The 21,819-nt window shown below is 35.6% G+C and overlaps 1 protein-coding gene across 1 annotated transcript in view; it reads left to right on the top strand.

The window, feature by feature from the left end:
• The window catches only part of PHF14 (PHD finger protein 14), a gene marked incomplete at its 3' end in the record, with an annotated part of 165,348 nt that overhangs the window by 92,109 nt on the left and 51,420 nt on the right, over positions 1 to 21,819 (top strand). Inside the window, exon 17 of the mRNA XM_080340474.1 lies at positions 20,585 to 20,702. Within this exon, the coding sequence (XP_080196600.1) occupies positions 20,585 to 20,702 (118 nt within the window). The remainder of the gene's footprint in view (positions 1 to 20,584; positions 20,703 to 21,819) is intronic.

The following is a 21,819-nucleotide window of genomic DNA, read 5'->3' as shown; positions in this document are numbered from 1 at the left end:
GCTTTTACTTGGTGAGAAGTTTATGTTATCTAGGTTTCAGCAGAATATAAAAGCACCTTTTAATCAAAGAAAAGGGCCTTTATTGTGACAGCTACCATTGAATTTTAGGGTGGCATCAGGGTACAACATTTTACTACTTGTATACAACTAGACTGATTATAAATCAGTCTTGGACACCTCTTAGAGATCCTGTATTGGTGTGTGGATGGTCAAATGCTGTCCATAAGAGGGCTGGTAAGCAAATTTCTTATTATTCCGTGTAACTGACAGAAGTTCCCCACTGAGCCAGACACTGAGCATCACAGGGCTTTTTTCAATGTAGCTACTTCCCATCCTGATCATAGGAATCAGCAATACTTAAAAATAATGGCTGATGTAGGGATTACTCTTGTAATACCTGAAATGAAGGCTTTTAGAATATCAAGAACAAATTATCATGATTTCTTGCTTGACTGTTACCATATCCAGGAGTCCTGAATACCCTCAGAACTTGCTGCACTGCTCCTCACAATGGAAAAACTGCTGCTGATATTCGCTCTGAGCCTCCCAAGCTGCAGGTTGTTGCTGTGAACCCACATGATATCGTTGGTCATGAATGGGGAGAATTTGGCAGCACTGTCTGTGTAACTGCTCTTCAGGTATTTGTGGGTTGCAGCTCGATCCCCCCACTTTGCCCCGTAGCGTCCTCTTTCCCCATCTAAATGAGGCCAGCTCCCTCAGCCTCTCGTCACAGGCTGGATGCTGCAGGCCCTGTCATCTAGATAGCTCTTAAGTGGACTGTGTTTTCTCATCTCTCTTGAATTGAGTGGCCTGAAACTGGTATGGCATTTTAAGCACAGTCTCATTAGTTCTGAGTAGAAGATCTCCTTGATTTTTCTGGTCCCATGTTCATTTAATCATACTGAGGCTGACACTCATTTTAACCTCCAGGTCCTTTTAGCAGGGCTGAGAGCAGCTCAGTTGCTTCTTGATCTGCACTGATGCCTGGAGTTATCCCCCCTCCATGCAAAATTTCATTCTGTTTCTTGATGAGCTTCACAATTATCTGTTGTTCTAGTCTTCAAGCTTCTCAAGCAAATTTTGGATTGGGGCTTTACTCAATTTGCCAGTCCACCCTTCATAACTTAGTGTCATTCTTAAAGTTGCATAGGGTGAATTTTGTTTCATATGATGATTTTTTAATGAACTATATTAGCCCCAAAATCACCCCTTGTGGTACTTCGTCTGCTATTGGACATCATCATGATCTCAAGCTGTTGTCTGCTGCTCTTTGAGCCCAGCAGTCCAGCTGGCATTCAACCCATTCATCTAGCCTTGTCCTTAGTAATGAAATGCCGTAGGAGACTGTGTGAAAAGCCTTGCGCTGAATATGCTCGGCTATGTTAGCATGACTGCTCTTCCCTCATTCATGTAGCCAATCACTTCATCTTAGAAGGCAGTAAGGTTATTCAAATATAAGCAACCCCTTCACCCGGGATAAATCTTTTTTGAGTGCTCTGGGTTATTTTCATCCCTTCACATGTTTGAAAATGGATCCCAGGAGGACCTGCTTCTTGATCTTTCCTAGGGCAGAGGTGAGTCTGACCAGCCTGTGATATCCTAGGACCTACTTAATACCTTTTATTAAAGGGCATGTCTTAGTTTCAGTTGTCAGAGACTTGCCTTGGTTGTAACGACATTTCTTAGATCTTACACAGGAGCTCAGCAGAGGCAACAAGCATCCCTTTCAGAACCATTGGATAATCCCTGTGGATTTGAATACATTCAGACAGAATAGACCCTGACTCATTACTTTCCTGCTGTTGGCTGTCCTCCTTTTTCCCAGGTCATGCTGGCTGGCATGGAAGTCTGAGAGCAGAGTTTCACTGTGCAGACCAAGGCATTGAGCACAAAGGCATCAAGTACATCAGCCCCTTCTGTGCTACCAGTTCAAATACGATCTGTGTGTTCTCTGGACTTCATTTAACTGCTAACATTCTTGTAGAACATCTTTCTTACTGGGTTCATCTGGGGCATTGCCTTCTGAATTTGGTCCCTAAGTACTCAAGCAACCTTTAATACTGCTCCTGTGTAACTTCTATGTGTTTCCATATCCTGTATGTTACCACCACTCATTTTGCTAATCTAGGTGAATAAGAAGTCTCTTGCTTAAGCAAACAGACCTGCTACTGTATTTCCTTGTCTCCTGCACAATGGGATGATGTGTTTCTCGGAGCTCTGAGTGACTTTTCTATTAAAAATCATCCCTTTCTCGCTTGATAACCTTCCCTTTTGTGACAGCCACCTGCAGGATTTTGCCTAGCAGTTTCTTTGACAAGTCAAGGTTTCCTCTTCCAAAGCTATGATACAGCTTTTTGTAGCATTTGTGATGAAGAAGTAGTAAATTCTTCTGTAATTTTTAAACCGTAACAGTGATAAGAGACTGCACTTAGACCTCCCTTTGTTCTCTAGACACAATGTTCCAATAAGCAATAAAGTTTCAGTAGTGCCATTAATCTTCTCAATCTAAACTATAAATAAAACCTGATCTTAATTGATTTCCACGTATCTCAGCCATAGCAGCAAGTGCATCACAGATTTTAACCTGGGCTATGATATACAGCAGTTTGGTGAAGAGGCTCTGCGTGATGCATTAGAGATTTGAGTGGCTCACAATAGAACTGTTATAGTTTTGTTTCTAGGAGTGGGAGTTTTGTCAGGAAAAAAACCTATAGATGTATTGAAGAAGAAATTACTTTAAAAAGTTAGAAAAAATACTTGTTAGCCCTGAATCTGTGTTTTAGACTGATCAGACTAATATAATTACATGAAGCCTGTTACTTGCAGTGGGACAGCTCAACCTTATTATTAGACACGTGCTTTAAAGAGCAGCTGAGTGGGAAACCAGGATTCCTACTTTGGCTTGTTTTGTGGTGCTCTAATAGTCATGCTTAGATTTTAACATATTGAATTCACAAGGGAGGTTCTACATGCTTCACCATTATCAATACACCATTAATAGCTGATGGCTAACTCAGCGGCTTAGCCATGCATTTTCATTAACAGCATCATGAAAACCATGCAGTCCAGTGGCTTCGCATTTGGCTCACCTGGTGGTGACTGTCGAGTGTTAAAATTTAGACATTACAATGAAATTCAGATTATCTTTTCGAAAGTCATCTCACCCCAATGATAAAAAGGCAACCCACTGAAAATTCCTTCATCTCATTTTCTTTAAAGAAACAAACAAAATAATAAAATCTAAAGTAGTATTATCATCAGAAAGATTAGTGGTATGTTAGTATATTTGTGTAGTAGTTAAGAAAGAACACACTGTTCTTACAGTGAATGACAATATTTATAATAAGAGTTTGTGTAATATATAAAATATAAACATTTTTATTGAGTTTATGCAGTTGACTTACTTTAGTGATAGATCAAGTCTTAATTACACACAGTTTATGCAAGAGATAATTTTACTGGAAAGATACTCTGTGACTATTATCATCAACAGAACCTGAAGCCTTTTCAGCCTGCTTGGGGATCAGGCAGGTGAAGTGGTGGTTGATGCTGACGATTGGATTCTATGGGCATGTCTGGGACAAAACGCTGCTTCAGAGCAGCCCAAATGTTCCTGGCACTGTAAGACCCTCAAAAGTCTTAAAACTTAAGAAAAATTTCCTATCTAATCAGGGGGAAAGCTCGCTGTTTTGTCCTAAGGCCAACTAGTCATGTTTAGTTGGTCAAGCATGTTTTGTGTGTGCAGTCAGCCTAAGACTAGGGCTGAGTAAGTAAAGGCCAACTTAGTTCTGCAGCGAAAAGTTTTCCTAATTTGTTTTGTTTCACTTCATTCCACTTTCATGAAATAAACAAGGGGGAAATAAACCCCTGTCTGTGTGAGGAAATACCAAATGGCTTTCTTACAAAGCAAAGTTTTACTTTTCAAATTGTATATATACTTACTTAGGGGATCAGAAGTATTTTGAAAATTATGTTTCAGTTATTTAAGAAGTACCAAGTTTTCATTTAAATGACCAGCTTTCACATAATTCAAAATTATACAATTCTGTCTTTAAATTGGTGTATACTTCTGTAGATAAAATAGCTTTTTAAATTTCTGTGCTTACATCGCCTTTCCCTTTTTCTTTTGTTGCTTTGACATTTTTGCATGTTACATCCATCTTGTTGGGAGAAATAATTGAATATAATATGTAACTTCTCTGTCAGGGTAGATATGCATTTAATAAGACTTCCCATCTGTTCACTTTCACAACCAAGACAGCATACAAACTGAGAAAAAGTGTGCATGTGGTAAAAGCATTATGTTGGAGATGGTGCATTAAGCTACTGTGCTCCACTATTTCAGGTCAATTTCAGTTGCATTTTATCTTACTGACTTTATAACACAGTTACTGTTGGCTTATTTGTACTAATGTTCCATTGATAAATTTGCCCTGCATCACAGTGTATTGAGGAAGATGACTCAGTCATTTAAACAGGAGAGTATAAAGCAGTTTAGTATGTTAAAATATTTTTGTAAATATAAATTCTGTTTTATATTAAAACTGAGGCCTTGATGTCTTTTTAAATCTCTGCAAAAGGCTTATTTTTGAAGCAACACCTTTTTACAGGCAGCAGTTAGACCTAACATTTAGAATTTATATTCCAGTTACTAGTAATTCAATTAATTAGTAATTAAACTGAGACACCTTCATGAAATTCTGTTTTGTAATCTTAAAAAAGCTGACCTGCCAGCTACATGTTGGTGACAACATCTGTTGCCACATCCTGATTCAGTTATAGTTCATGATCATATAATGATGATTACATTATTCATCAATATTCAGTTATCCAAGTATCTGAATAAGATGGCTTCCTGAATGGTGAGACAAAATGACTCAATTTGTAATAGCTGTACTGAATTTTGGAGAAAATATCTTTGTTAAAGAATACACTGATGCGTGTAGATCACTTGTGGTCTGAGGTGTGCGTCAGTGCCCGCCTTAGTTCTCCTTAATTCTGATGTAATCTAAACAAGGTGTCTGATATTTAGCAGAGCAGCAACCTGCATGAACACCATCTGGGGACAGTGGCCCGCTCATTTCCCTTAAAGGCTTTTTAAACTTCCCATCTATACCACAATTTCTTTAAGATTTATGCTGTTTAAACTTAACTTCAATTGTGATGTTCATACTGGTACACTTTTGTTAAAACTGCTGTAAACCAAACTTGGATGGGAAGATATGATTTCATACATGTCATAGTCTGGTTTTAAGTTATTATGCTCTTTTTTTTTTTCTTTTGAATGCATCTAAGTACTCAACTGAAAATACGTACAATCTGTTAAAGTGTAGATTACATAATATTGTGCAGTTGGGGTTGAGAATTAGTTTTGTGCTGTCATTTGACCTTGTGTTATACAAGCCCTAACTCAGTATTTAGGATGATAATAATAATAATGAAGTATGTTCTATGATTTGTTTTTCTAACTATGTAATGAATATGCTAGCAACCACAAGATTCAATTGAATTCATGGGTTGGCATTCAATTGAGTATATTTTTCCTTACAGTCAGTACAGAGATTAAACTTGAAAATGCTCTCCTCATGTGTTCATTCAAAATAATAGCAGGAGGAAGGAAGAGTTTTGCTTGAAGTGGAAAGGGATAGTCAGTCACTCCTTGCACTTGCACGCAGAATCAGATAGGAACAGCTGCAGAGCGGAGATATGCATTGCAAAAGCCAGATCAATTGGATTCAGTCACATCCAAATGAAATTACATCAGTCAATAACCTTCCTTTTAAGTTACCGAAATCTTCCTGGACCAAATTTCTCTTGTCAGGTTACTGAGTTTTGCCAATGATTAAAGTATCTTGAAATTGCTTCGATAACATCAAGGACCTTGTTGTGGCAAGGTCTGTAAATGCAGTCTCTTAAAAGAGAAAGCTGGGTTTCATGTAGAGTATTGAGTGTATTGAGAGAAATGTTTTTCATAGGTTCTCAGAAGCTTGTATTCATAAAGACAGTGCAGAGTGATGGAAAATGACACTTATATTACCAAATAAAACGTTTTCACATATGTGATAGCAATATTCTATTTAATCTTTTGTATAGGATATATTATTTCTTCTAGGCTTTGAAATGGTTTGAAAATGTGTTCTTGTTTCAAAGTGAGCATAGTGGTACTTGGAAAACAGAATTCTGTAAATCGAGACTACTGATTAGTCTGATTTGTTTACCTCATTTATGCAGTGACCAGCTCTAAGTGTCACTAGTTACACTCCAGTGTGCCAGTTATTAGAAGGAAGCAGAGCTTTTCTATTCCAGTGGTACCTCAGGTTCTGTGATCTTTTGTCCTGCAGATAACTTATTTACAGACTAATCAGTGTGTATATTAGCAAATAGAAATCTGTAACCACTCAGGAAGCATTTATTAATATTTTTTACTTGATCAGTACTGAGAAAAATTGAAGTAATTAACAGTGTCTAGAAGACACATTGCTCATCATTGTTTTGGGGGTCTGCTTTTTTATTTTTTTCCACTAAAGAGCTCTGCAGCTCTCATCCACTTAATGGAGTTATGAGTACACATTAATTCCTGGGATGAGGGGCTGTACCTTGAGCAGCTTGAATTTTAAAAATGCGTATAACTTGTATCACTTACAGATGGTTTGATGTTTACTGCAGATATGGTTCCTTGCTTTCTAAAACTGATTTTTGTCAGCACTTCTTCTATAATTAAATAGCTGTAATTAAATAGCTCTGTTTTCCCTCTTTCATTACCATCTTACTTCATTCAAGTTTCCAAATACCTCTTTAGGCTTGACAGACTTGCTAGGTGAGAGGGTCCTCATGTTTCAGAATTGGTAAGGTATACTGAAGCAGTTTCCTACCTTCAGATCTTTGAAGATAAACTGAGCTTCCGTTATGGTTGCAAATGTATTTTACTTGTTCCCAGGTAACAGCCAAAAACATTGTTCTCACAATGGGTATTTATCTGATGAAAGCAAGTATTAAAATGGCTAAAAAAGAACAAGGATCAAAACTACTAACATAAGCATTACATTTGTATGCGATTTGCACTTTCCAGTAATGGTTACAAAAACAAAGAGGGCCTTTAGCAATTCTGGTAGCAAGTATTGAAATAATTTGGGGGGGTTCTTGTGCTGTAGATTCCTTTGAAAAGGAAATTTGCACATATTCGTAGACCCACGTCCCCCATTACGTAATATTTACTTAACTGAAGAGCAGATTACAGGGAAGAGAAGTGAAAAGGGTGATGTGTTTCTCTCTTTTTGTACCAAAACTTGAAGGAAGGGCTTTCGTAGTTATATTTGTCCTGGAATGAAGGAGATGCTTTTTCTATCTGCTATTTGTTCTGTCTGCTGGGGAGAAATGAAAGCTGGTCAGTTTTGCTCACTGTCCTTCTTTCAGATCTTTGTGTTCAGTGAACTCCTTTCCCAACTAAGACCAAAAATGCAAGACATCACGGGCAGCTCTGGGTACTGCAGTCAGTAGGAATTCAAGTGGATGTGTAGGAAAGGGAGCAGTTCTTTGGATGAGGGAAGGTTGGGAAATGGTACATAAGGGTGGGAGAAAAGCAAAGAATGAAACAGGAGAAATGTCATCAGTGTGGGAGAAATTTTTAGTAAGTATTTTTCCAGAATCCGTAGTAAGTTACCAGATGAGTTTGTGGGTTACAAGCTTAATAAAGTATTGTATTTATCCACTTATGTTCCTTCTAACAATCTGTTGCTGGTTAGAGTTGTGTTTAAACAAAGTCAGTTTAACTTAATAATACTTAACTAAATAATATTTAAATTTGAGAGGGGCGAAGATAATGCTAAATCATGTAAAATGAATAATCTCAAGTCAAATTTAAAAGAGCAGAAATGGAAAAATTGTCCAGCCATATAAAAAGTATATTAACGTTAATGTGTCAGTAAATATTATAATATTCTTAAAAATTTCTTTATATGTTATCAATAAAAATGCAATGCACAGAAATATTATTGGAATCACCAGTGCAGGTGTAGGTTACTTTCACTTCCCACTTGATGCTTGTGTTCTTACAGCCTTACCTAAAGTACTACAAAAAATTAGGATCTTAGCTTTGCTCTATAGTTACAGTTTTCCTCTGTGAGCCTTGTTTGTCTTTTGTTACTTCAATTTCTGAGCCTATTGTTAAATTTTAACTTAGTATTGTATTAGTTTAGCTATGAAGTTTGTTTCTTATATAAAAACATGTTTTCATAAATGTAGTTTTATGTAGTTACATAAAATAATTTCTAAATATAAACTTATATAAATAAGAGTACAATTATATGTACATTTACATATATGTGAGTGCATATACATACATATATATGTGTGTAAATATATGTACACACTCATTTTGAGAAACAGAAAGAAAAACTTGTATTAAAAATATAGATCACTGTATTCATGTCCAAACCTTGTAAGCCCAGATGGGGCACAGGCTGTCACATTCTGATGAGCTGCCTCTGATAGTGCAGTTGCAGTTACTCATAATGTTGCTGAGAGGACAGAGGTGGCACAAAGACCTTGAGCTTGTCTCAGATTGTTTGCTGATGCCACCCTTCATGTTTCTATTCTTGAATGTGCACTAATGTCAACTTTACTCGCTCTGAGCTGATCAGAACAAAACCAGTTGCACTCACTAAAGGAAGAGGATTGTAATAAGATGACTATTAAAAGTGGTTCTGTTTTACAGCTCAGCTTTTCTTCATTTTTCTTAAAAAGTTACAAATTGGACTCTAGTATTGCAGTTCAGGACACCTGATTTAAAATTCTAATCGTGTCCTGAGTAAGAGATGAAGTGAGAATTGTAATGAATTTATATCTGCTACTTCCTTGCTGTCCCTCTAATTCTTAGACTCAAAATCCTTACACTCAAAATTAAAATTAGTTTGCAAAGAACTGTGGTTGGAACATGTGGCAACACTATTGCTCCTGTTCATCAGATTATTTTTTGTTTTATGAGAACAGGACAGCAGTTTAGAATTCCTTTTTATTTACAATTCTACTTTAATACATTTCAAAGTAGAAAACAAAACAAATGCAGTGGAGACTTTATATAGGTCAGTCTTTGGAAATTGATGTGTATTTGCTATGCCAGCACAGCTTAAAGACAACATGGATTTTTTCTGCTTAAAAGATCTCGCAGTGCTATGAATTACATTAATTTGCTGTATTGCAAGTAGTTTTTTACAGTGTTTAGAGAATCAGCACTTTAAAATTGTGGAGTCTGAAAAAAGCATCCTTGAAAAGTAGATATGTCATGAGAGTGTCAAAAGACAGGAAGTACAAGTAGGAAAAAAAAGCCGTGAAGACTTTTGAATTACTGCCTCAAAGACATAAAGACATTGTTTCAAAAGTGACTAAAGCTTCCTATGTACTAAATTATTTAATTGCATTATGAAAGAAACCCTCCCTTACTTAATGCTGATGCTAAGACCGATTTTTCTCTCAAATGCTGTTCTATGAAACACGCATTTTTTTAAGGTTGTAACACAATACCCACGTTGTTTGTGCTTGTCATGTAGTCAGTCCCATAGCTGCATTTGTGTGGGTTTCAAATCCGAGGAAAATGCTAGCTTCACATTCAAGCCTACTGGTATTAAATTGTTACTTTTATGATTTTTTTTTTTAAAAAAAAGGGGAAAAAAAAGTCTTCTCTGTCTTCTGGTGGACTGCATTTGTTCTTTGAGCTATATTGAGAAAAAGTTTGAAGGATGCTAGACTTAACTCAGTTTAATGTTTTAATACTTAGAGACTCTTGGAAGTTTGGTATGAGGGTCTTAAAGTATTTGGATCTGAGCATACACATTGCTTGAATTTAGTGTGATGTTAAAATGTTTCATAAGACAGAGCAGAGCTGCTATGATCTTTCAATGTTAATATTTTTTTCTTATCACTTTACTGTGTAGATTCCCTTCATGAGACACAACTCTGCCACAACTCATCCTCGGAGGCAATCGTGGAAGCCTTTTATAATATGATTTTTAGATGTGGATAAAGCTCTCAATAGAGTACCTAAAGTAAAGGAGAACAGCTACCTTGTCTCTACTATAAGCTTATTATGACAAAAAGTTGAGTTTGCTTGTCAGGCTTGGATAGACTGTAATTGATTGGTTTGTTATTTGGACTGACAAGGTAGTTAATTTGCCTGCAATTTTTTGCACTAATCAGGAACATTTCGTATGTGCATTGTTGAAAAATCCTGGATAAATGTCTTGTCAGAATTGTCCTATTAAGTAATGTCTTTTTCCCCTGTGCTTCGTTGGCAAATGATGTTATACAATGCTTGGATTCACTGAAGAGTGACAGAAGCCTGTGGGACTTAAATATTGTGCGTTCCTCTATGATGATACTGAAAGAAATGAGCAACGGTTTGCAATTCTCCTGCCGCTCTACTTATATGCAGTTTAATAAGAACATTTCTATATAGAACACCGTGTTGTACATAGACCTTACTGTAAAAAGGATTGTTTCCTTAAGAAAAAGAAATGTTCACTAATAATGAGACCTGTAAAACACTTGACACTTACTATCCTGAAGGAATAGATTTGCCACGGAAAAATTGATTTTATGCTTATTAGTATGAACTAATTGTTTCTGACTTCAGACATTCAAGTGAATAGAACTATACCTATATTGCTTTCTGAAATATTTTTAAGAAAAAGAAAAGTTTGAGTATATGCAGACTCTTGTTTTATTTGGCTTACTTCTCTGGCAGTGTTCAGGACAAGCTTATCTCCTCACAATACAAGTATGAAATTGTTATGTATAATAAGTTGGGGAAGGAATGAAGAACTGATCACACAGCATGACAGCTGAGATCTTCATCTTCGTCCACATATATCCCGGTAGATGCAGACATATTATGTTGATCTACAAAATGGTACTGATCCAGTTCTTAAATCTACAGTAGCAGTGTGGTGGCATCTTCATCGTTTTCATCTTGAACTTGCTCGGAAAAATTCTGCTTAAATTCAATCACACTTGTAACTTTATGACATATAACCTTTGGATTTCCTGAGATATGGTGGTTTTTGTCATCTATCAAGGCACATTTTTATTTGAAAATATTTTTTAAATATAAGAAAGAAATTAAATGCTGTAATAAGTAATAGGAGAAATATACAAATTTGTGTATCCTTATCTGCAAGTCATATCTTACCAGGGCATTTCGTGTTTGGATATTATATTAAATAAAATTAACCTGATGTCTAACACGTCGTTTTGTTTTAAAAAGGGGATGGGATGATAACAGAGTAAGATTTTTGTCTGAATAACTGGAAATGCTTACCACTCTGTGTTGGCAAGGCACACAAAGACACCTTAAAAATAAAGCAATTTGCTACTAGGAAATAGGTGTTAGTGCAGGATTCTATTATTTAAGAATCCATTAATCTGTTTTAGGAAGAAAGGACAAATCTTGGTGACCACTTGTCCAGAATTCTGGAAGTAAAAAGTTATATCCAAATGCTGTGCTAAAAAAGGTGTTTGCCCATATGTCATGCTGACTTTAGGGAGTGGGGGTGGAAAAAGCAAGTAATGTTTACTGTGATTTATGATCAGTAACACAGTCTAGGTATTGTAAGTAGGAGAGAATGGTAAATGTAGCATATCTTGCCTTTATTAAGACTTTAAAAATACTTTTGTGTGTGGCATTCTGCTAAAGAAGCTAGAGAAATAGTCTGTTAATTAAGCTGCAATAAAATATGTAGCTGATTAGAAAAATACACTAATTACTGTGGACACACTGTCGAACTGGAATGATATTCCACTCATTGGGTTCCACTCAGAACTCTCCTGGATTCAGTATTATATTTTTTGTTATTTTTTGCCCTAGTGTATTAGGTGCTGGGGTAAAGTGTTTGGTTACATTTGCAGGTGATGCCAGAATAATGTGATGCACTACAGTGTTAGAATTAAAAATGAAATTTTAGGAAAGCATTCAGAAAGAGCATGCAGTACAGTAAAGGAAAAGGCAAATCACTGTTTACTACATGATTAAGATACAAAGAGTAACTAGTTAGGAGATACATCTTCAAAAAAGAAGGTATTTGGGACTCTGAATCACAAACTGATCATGAATCAAATTGATCATACCCGAGATGTCCAAAGAGAGGTGTGAGGTGTTACATTTAGCACATGAAAGTACTCCTCCTGAATATTCAGAAGACTACTGTCTCACCCCTGGAAAAGCCTCAGCATATGCTGGCTGCTTTGGCAAGAAATACATAGAGACAGTCCAAAGGTAACTGAATTACATGGTAAGAAGACTACAGGAGACATAAATGACTAGAAAAGCTTGTAATGGTTGGATTTCTTAAATTAGAGAAGACTGGGGAATCTCTCTTCAAACAGCCTAAATTAGTACAAAAATGAGAGAAGTTGCTGCAAAGAATGGAAAAAAGGAGTTCTTCAAATCTCGTCAGACCAAAAATAAGTTAAATTGTAGGAAGATGATTTGGGTTAGGCAATAGAATTTTTTTTTTTCTAACAATGAGAATAATTGCACTACAGAAATTTGTTAGGGAACTTGAGCAATCTCTGCTGTTGGAGGATTTTAAGGACAGATTAATGTGTGTTAAAAATTGTTTGAGTATTGATACTCCCATGAGCATGCTTAATATTCCAAGGAGATTTCCTATGGTTGTTCCCCAGTACAACTTCTTTGTAGGATTTTGTTCCTTCTTTGGCACTTTCTTTTTACATTAGGTTTTAGTTTAGTTTTGAATATCTCTCTCTCATTCCTATGAGTTACTATGTCATTTGCCTCTTTTCTGGAAAGCCAGATGTTAACACTTGATATTTCACCTTTTGAAAGAAGTTTTTTGGCAATATTCAAAACTATAATAGACTTCTCTAGTAGTTCACGAACAGCACACCATTCAGTATAGTTACTAGTCTGAATACCTGAGAATGGCACTATAGGTGCAGTCATGTATTACGACTAGAATGTACTTCAGAAAAACGAACGCAGCTTTTGCTAATACATTTCTTAAATTTTATACTCTTCAGTTTGTCAGGGGGGTTATCCTTGTTCTTTCAGAGTTTCCTGGTTTTACCAAGAAAGAAAATATTTTGGACTTTTTTGAGAATTCTAATTTGTGTAGCAGTATCTTAATACATGTCTTGGAGGTATTGTCTTCACAGAAGTACTTAATTTAAACTTAAAAATACTGTAAATATAAGTTCTATACTGTAACTGTATGATAACAAAAGCAAACACACTTGACATACTGTTTACATGTTGATGTAAACACTCCCATTGTATATGTGGGCCCTTTATTTTGGAAGATAATTTATCAAACTTGTGTGTTTTATAGTTTTTAATTACTATGAGAGAGAGAGAAGTGAGCATTTCTTGCTGAAAGGAAGCTTTTCACTTGCAGGTATAGTAAATAAAGTTTCTTTATAGTGTTGTTATGATTGATTGTGTACACGCAAATGTGTACAGTTCATGAAACAGGTGACTTGTTGACCATTCAGAAAAAATCTGGGTTACACAGGAATGTCACATAACAATAGCCAGTTTAGATTCTTCCTTGCCCATAAATAATCAGTGTTAGGTTTTTGGATTTTTGGGGTTATTTGTTTGTTTTAATAGTAAAAAGCATGAATTAAGTAGGAGGGGTGGCGGCTTGGGGTTTAGCATAATAAATTTAGCTACACAAATGTCTGCCAGACTAATGTTTATTTTCTTTTGCTCATTTGGGCTTTAATTGACACTATTTCTCAGTTCTGTTAAAATGAAGTATTTGATGTTTAGTTTATGTCATGATAAACATCTGTGGAGGTGGGGAGTAGAAGCTAGATAAAATGTTTTTTTTTTCTTTTGAATTTGCAAGTAGAATGTTTTCTTTACCTTTTTTACTTAAAAGCAGAACGGCTTAGAGGTCAAAGCCATAGAAGTTCACGCTGTTATGTGTTGTAACTAGTGCTAAATACAGGATTTCTTTAAAAATTAGTTGATGTAGCAGATGCTGAAAAATGTAGCACAGATCTTCTGAGTGAATGAAGGCTTTTCCACCAGACTATTTTATACTAAAGAGAAAAAACAATAATTTTATTAATGTCCTTGAGTTTGGACAGAACGTTGAGTAAGTTAGAGATTATACAGTTTCCCACATCCAGAACTGTGTAAGTAGTTCATCGTGAAACTACTGTTAGCTGAAGATCAGTAAAGTCATCCTGCTCTGTCGGGCCGTATGTCCTTCTTGCCCATACACTGTCTTCATCAGTAGTAGGTGGATATAAAAAACAGAATGTAATAATCATCCTGAGTCTGGTATATTCTCTCACCTTTCAGCAATATCCATGCCACTGTCTTCCAGGCATAACAGAATGAAGTAGTATCTACTGTCTCATATAACATTATAAACTATGGAAGTCAAGGACTTCCTTTTTGTATGATTGCATTGTTCAAAATAGAAATTTGAGTGTGGCTTTTAATTACTTGTACAATACCATAAGCATTATTCTTCCCAGAAAGAGTATTTCATTTACTTAAATGAAAATTATGAAAAGATTATAATCGAGAAAGAAGTAGGTTGGAAAAAACCTGTAGAGGATGTCTGTTCCAGCCCCCACTCAAAGCAGGACTGACTGCAAAGTTAGATCTAACTTTGAAATTAGATCAAGTTCCATAGCATTACATACAGTTGAATTTTGAGCATCTTTGGAGATAGCCTTTCAGGATAACCAGTGCCTGTGTTTGAAGAGGCTATATAATTAGGCTATATCCTGGTTTATATTCAGTATTGCATGCAAGTGCAGTCATGGAAGAATTTTAGTGCTGGAATCTGTCACACTCCTGGTACTCATGTCCCATAAAGCTTGGCTGGCCTGTGTGAGAAGACTATTAAATTATCCTGGTGCTAAAGGTTTCTTAAAACTGTTCTCTAGAACAGAAACAGCAAGGTGACTTGACCATTTTGAGTTGTTATGCTCCTTGTAGGCAAGGAAAAATGTGCAAAAATCGGGAAGAGGAAAAACAGCTTTTTCCATTTCATACTTTAGTATGTTTTTCTCTTTTGGCAATATTCTGCCTAGAAAAAAAAGAGCTTCTAAGGATCTAGACCTTATGTTTTAAATTAGAGTCTAAATACAGCACTGCATCACTTGTGGTCTATGCTTGGCCTATGACATGTCACAGCAAAACAAAAGCAATTTCTGTTGGAATCTGTGGGGCTGAATTGAAGAGTTTTGGTGTAGAATGGCAGGGTAATATACAAAATGTATTTTCACTTCACTTTGTTTCAAGAGTTGTCAGAAAAAAAAAGCTAAAAAGAAGAATGTTTTCCACATATTCCATAAAGAAATAGCACTATTGTTTTGGGCTCCTCCCTCAGTAAGTGCAATAAATTTACTGTTTGGACAGCATTAATAACAGTGCACTAAATATAATATTATTCAGTTATGTCACCATTAGATCTTTAATTTTATTCTTTACATAAAGGTAGAGGAATGTGTACATTACATGTAAGAGCTGCTGATAGAACCCCTGCCATAGTATTCATTCCTGTCACCCAGAACTTATCAGTTCTGTGGTCTGTTTGCAATTAAGGTGTGACAGGAGCACTCCTCACCTGCCCCAGTCCAGTCAATCACCTTGGTTCTGGGGTTTGAATTCACTTGAGCTACATCGGCTTACTCTGGTTTTTGTGCCATTTGATCTATCATACAGACACTAACAAGAATCAAAATTATGACAGTGCCTTCAACTGTCATAGCTGGGTTTTAAGTTGTTCATCCGAACCCCAAAATGTGCTGGAATTTAAAATGAACCCCCGTGCGTGTCTCTAGCTGTTTGCAGTTTCAAAGGGGCCCAGCACTTGGGATCAAGGGGTTAAAGGGAGAGAGACCAGTGCCTGAGAAGCAGCATCTGTTCTGGAGGTGTTAAGAGCCTTTACTCAGAAATGAGGTCCAGAACAAGCCAAGGAAAGGTGCATTTAAATGGTTAAATCCTCACAGGTGCTGGAATAGCCATCATGTTGTATCCCTCCAGGTAATGGGTGAGCCAATGCACACCTATGCAGTTCTCTGAGAGTTTAAAAATTCTAGATTGATTACTTCTCATTTTGTTCTAATTAGTTCGAAGTTTGCCAGAGTAAGTCTTATATGACAAATTCTCTAATTTTAATGGTGATGATGGTTTCTCAATAGTGTATCGAAGTTTTACATATTTTTTTCCATTATAGTAAATCTTTCTAAGCTGTTGCGATGAATGGGGAGTAGCACTTATATTTTGCAATTTTATTCAGCGTGGTACCTTTTGACATGACACTGCAGACGATGGGCAATGGTGTGTACATAAGAGAGATTTTCTGTAGTCTCTGAAGCATATTTGGAAAGTTGTATTTAAAGATTAGCTTATTAATGTTGTGTTTCAGGGACATGTAGGTAATTACTTTTACAGCTAGAGATGGGTGATGCTGTCTTGTGAATGCAAAATAGGTTTCTTCACTCTGGCTGAATCAGCTCTTTGTGGTTTTCGATGGTATTAACCAGTGACTTACAAATGTGCCAGCAATGGGCAGGTTTTGCATTCACTGCTCCTCTGTAAAAGCTCAAGTCCTTTTCCCCTGTGCTTGCAGGAAGACTTCTGCAGGCCAACTGATAAGACTCCCTCCTATGCAGGTAGATGCAATGTAATGAAATTGGATGTGTGTGCTGGGCTTTGTAAATAAAATGAGATTGACCCCAGCCATTATCTCATTTATCTCATTTACATTGTAAAATCAGTATCTACACTATTGATTAGAGCATAATTAGTTAATTATGAACAGGAAAATGCAGAGTTATGTAGGGCTTGAGCACAGCCAGCTGTACTGCTAAAAAACTAATAAAAACAATCCAAGGGCATGAGCAGATGGAGATCACTTTATTAAAGAACAAATCAGACATATTTTAGGTATGCAAATGCTTAATCAAGCTTTCTTGCTGTGACGATGTAGCTGACCTGCATTTTATACTTTTTTTAAGTAAAAAACGTTTTCTTATTTTTTAATTCGTTAACCTCACTCCTTCAGAATTCACCTTTCTTCTTCACACTCCATTTTCTCAGTATATAGTGGACATATATCTATCCTCATTAATTGCTGGAATGAGGACCACAGTGATTTCTAATTTTGATGCATAAAGTAATTTCAGGCTTGTTAAAACATTGATAGTAAGCAATTACCTGTCAGTTAGAGGTAATTTATGAGGTTAGGTTAGCTTGTCTTTGTGTGGAGCTCTGGTTTTATTTTCACAAAGTTTTCGGTACAACTGCTAGCCAGGCCACTGAAGATGGCTGTGCATTTAATTATGTTTGTAAATCATGTGCTTAACCACAAAAAAGTTATCCACAAATAATAGCAAGATAAAATATTTGCTGGATTGCAGACTGTTTTGAAGATGTGACCTTGAATTCACAAGGGTAAAAATTTTAACTGAACCTGTAAAATGGACGAAGTGATTTCCTTTCTCCGCCCAGCCTGATAGTTTAACTTGTGTTATTAAGCCATCTTCAGGTTGGAAGTGGATGATATTTGTAAATGAAAGCGCCGTGCGACTCCTTTGCTCTCTAAATGTCTGTATTGTGATTGATCTCTGAGTGCATTTACTGAAAGGCTGTGAGACTGTCAGCATGACACCTTTTGTGACTCAACAATTTCATTCTTTAATTAAGTTGAAAGTACTGCTTATTTTGTGTCGCTTTCTTATTTTCTCCTTCTGACAGTGGATTTTCTATGTAGCTAAACAAAAGAACACAAGTAATAGTATACACTTGAGGGCTTAATCTCACTTTACTAGTGCTATTTTAACCTAGGTGTAAAGTTTTCTATCAGAATTAGGAATTAAGAATGCCAATGTGATGTGTGCAAGCTCCACATTTGGTCCCAGTTCAGTCTCAGCAGACAGAGAGCTGCTGGACAGCTAGGGCATCATCTATAACCACAGTACAGTGTGTATTCGGCCATTTTCCCCACATCATGCTCTGAGAACTTCAGAATCAGTGGATTTGTGCCACAATACAGAAGTTGTATTCCAATAAAAAGCAGTATGATGTGTTTAAAAATAGCTTTTATCACCATGCAGCTTTTTATGTTTTGATACATGAAAATAAGCTTTTGTTATTTGCATTTTCTCAGCTGCGCAGGTGCAGATAGAAGCTATTAGTATCTGAAAACGTTCATACAGATATTTTTAACTCATTCTGGGAAAATGCAGTATTTCTTCTGCCAAACAAGACAACTTTGACGTGATAAAAGTTAATGACAATAAATATTAAAGACATTCAGCTTTAGAAAGGTGCCTTCAGAACTGTATTTGATTTCATAATGTTCTGGTTATTTCAACCCAGCCTTGCAAACTCTCTCATTTTACTTCTGAAACGTGTCTGAAGGTGCAGTCAGGAAATACCACATTCTAGATACAAAATGGAAAAGATATAAGAAGAGATGGTAAAATGCAATTTTAAAGAAGAAACATTTTCTTTTGAAGATATGAACACTTGTGTTTATAGACAATCACTTCAGAAAAAATATCTAAGTACTGTTTGAAGTCAGATGTAGATTTTTTTGATTAAGCGCTAAAAATACACAAAGTGAGTCAGAATTAGTGTGACGCTTTATTTTGTGTTAGGGGGTCCCAAACAGTTTACAAGAAGGGGAGTTCTGATAAGGACTGCTCAAATGCAAGCATTTACATAAGTAAGGTTCTAGATACATATATGGTTAGTAAAAATATATTCATTTACAGATAATAACACTGAGGCTCAAAAGAGGCTTAATCTTTTGCTGAAGGTCAAATAGGCTGTTGGGATGTAGGAGCGTGACCTGTCTCATCTCCCGCTCTCAACCTTTTTATTATTTTAATACACCTTTCACAAGAAATAAAAATACATATATTCCTGATTGTAAATAATATATTTCTACATTAGAACTCTTACGTCTTTAAAAGCTGAGAATGGCTTCCTTTTTTTTTCAATGTTTTCTTTGTCCTGGATTTAGTTATTACTAAACAATCCTAGGTATCTAGATTATAATCTGGTAGGTCCTACTTTGTAAAAATATAAAAACCATGTCCGTCCAATGCTGCATACTGACAATAGGTAGATTATTGCTTTTAATAGCTGCTTAGTGGAAAACAGTACATGCAACACCTTTAGCAATTATTGTGTCTTACATATAACTGCTAAAAACAGGTGGCTTCCCTGGCAAGCTCAGCCCAGAGAACAAGGACAGAAGTATTGATTTAGATTAAACGATCATAATCAGAAAACAGTTACTTCTTTTTATTTGGAGACTTGTCCTTGGAGAAACGTCACATGAATATTTTCTTCTGTTAATACAGCAGTGTGTTCTGTTATTTAAATCCTCCTGTGATGCACCGTGTGTTCTGTTGATAAATTATATCCCTCTGATCTGATGATGCTTGTGCCATGCTGCTACTGCAAATTTTTTTATATATTTTTGTGTTTGCATGTTTTGTAGAGGAGAAAATGATGGCCAGGGAAGCAGAGAAAGAAAGTGTAGGGAACTTCTTAGAAAATATCTGTTTTCATCAGTCTGTTTCCTATTTTTGAATAATTTATATTTTTATATCACTTTAATTCAGAGTTTAATGGCATTTAATTAAGAGAATATTGCAAAGTAAATTTGAAAAAAGCTTTCTTTTTCATACAAAAGAATACAGGAGGTATGCAAATAAAGTGAAGTTCATCAGGATATAGGAACATCTCTTATTTACTTTTAGAAATAGCTTTCTCTTCTTCAGCATATTGTTGTACTGATTTAAAAATCCTCTCATGAAGCACTTGTTATACTGTAGCATTTCTTCAATGCTGGTAAATTGAGAATAGGTGAACAACAGCTATACTATTAGTATATGTTCTGAGCTTTTTATGTTGACCATACATAGTACAAAATACAAAGGAAAGGCTTAATTAAAAAAATAACATAAAAGTGTTTTCTGTACATAGGGCACTTTTAAACCTGAAAGATCACAGTGAAATTAGCACCGCTTTCCAGAAAATTCAAAGCAAATAAGAAAATATTTTGTGCATTTATTTTTCAACCACACTGTTCTAGTGTAAAAAAATATAATTCGTAGTTGTAAATTAAACTTGAATTGTTGGATATGTGAGGGAACATTGCTGGGTTTGCCTTGAAAAATGAGATGAGTAAAATGGTGTCTTAAAACTATGAACAACCAATATAGTCACCAACTAAAAACCTCCCAAAAATCTGAAAATGACCTTGAATTATATTGAAATATCCAAAAAACTGAGCTGGTTTGTTTTACTTTTTTTTTTTTTCTTTATTTTGCAAGTCTCTTAAATAATCTCTTATATATGTGACTATGACAAAGTTGATATATGAGTGTCTACATCAGATATTCCAAATTCAGCAGAACCTACTTGAAGTGTTTGTGTTTGAAAATACCACTTAGAGAAAATGGATTTTCTGTGTTTTGACAGTGGATCGGGAAAACTTGTGCTGAGAATATCAGTGAAGCTCAATCTAAAATATTATAGAAATGAAATCAATATGTAAATAGATATTTTGATTTTTTTCTGTTGCAGGTGTGACGAATGCAGACTTTGCTACCATTTTGGCTGCCTCGACCCTCCCTTGAAAAAGTCTCCTAAGCAGACTGGCTATGGATGGATTTGTCAGGAATGTGACTCTACATCCTCCAAAGTAAGTTAACTCATCCTGTGAAATAGCTGAAGTATTCTGGTTTTAGCAGTCTTATTTAGCATCTGAAATTGTTGTTGAAATGCTATACATAGTTCTGCTCTGAAAAAAAAAATAGAAGGTCATAAAATAATTATTTCAGATTCTCTGTAAAACAGGTTAAAAAAAGAATGTATGCAAAATGGAAATAATAAAGAGAATTTTATTATCCCAGTTAAATTATTTCTTTTCACATTATGTTCTCTCTGACAAAGGAGTGTGGATACTGTATCAGGCTTGGTAACTTTATTGACAAGTGATAATATGCCAGGAGTAGTAAAGAATACAAACCTCTAAGGACAGTGATAAAAAATACATGTTTTTTTAAAGAAATGAAGATAATTTGAATTACTAAAGCTGTTTTTACTACTGGAAAATCGTATGAAGGTTGTTAATACTGTATATTGATTGGTATGCCTTGATCAAATACAACATTATAAAACTAGAACAAATTTTTTGACATGGGTTAACTGTCTTTAATTATATTGACAGTAGTAGTATGCTTCTGTAGTACCGACTTTTCAAAAATAAAGATTTTGATTTTTTGCACAGAAGCTTCTTTAGTACTGGCATTCTTTTCTATCATCGCCATAATCTCTGAAGAGACACTTCCCAAATGATTTTCAAAATTGAATTTATAAACGCACCTGATACCTCAGTGTTAAAATAATAGAGTATTCTAAAAGTCTTTGATATTTTACAGGCTACTCCACCACTTTCTATTTCGCAGAACTTTCTAACTAGTAAGGCAGTGGTTCAGTATTTGGATACATGGGGACACAGCTTCGCAGGGATGCTGTCTTAGGTTGTGTGTGGGCATATTGGACACTTAAACTCTTTCATCATGTTTTGGCTTGCTAGTGTCCATTTCCAACTGGAAAAACATGATACTCAGTTTCATGTTGTGGGGTTAATCAAGTTGTTTTTCTGTAAGGACATATGAAGACAGACATCGGAAATTAGCTGTCCACTACGGTTTGGACATCAAGCAATCTTTCTTGAATACCGCTTACATGCAATGGACGTTCCAAGAGTGAATTAAAATTGTTATTGAATTTCTGTCACCTGCTTAAACTAAAAG

Source organism: Nesoenas mayeri (genome assembly GCF_963082525.1).
Source record: "Nesoenas mayeri genome assembly, chromosome: 2".
Classification (NCBI taxonomy): Eukaryota; Metazoa; Chordata; class Aves; order Columbiformes; family Columbidae; genus Nesoenas; species Nesoenas mayeri.
This window is presented reverse-complemented; position numbering and strand designations above follow the sequence as displayed.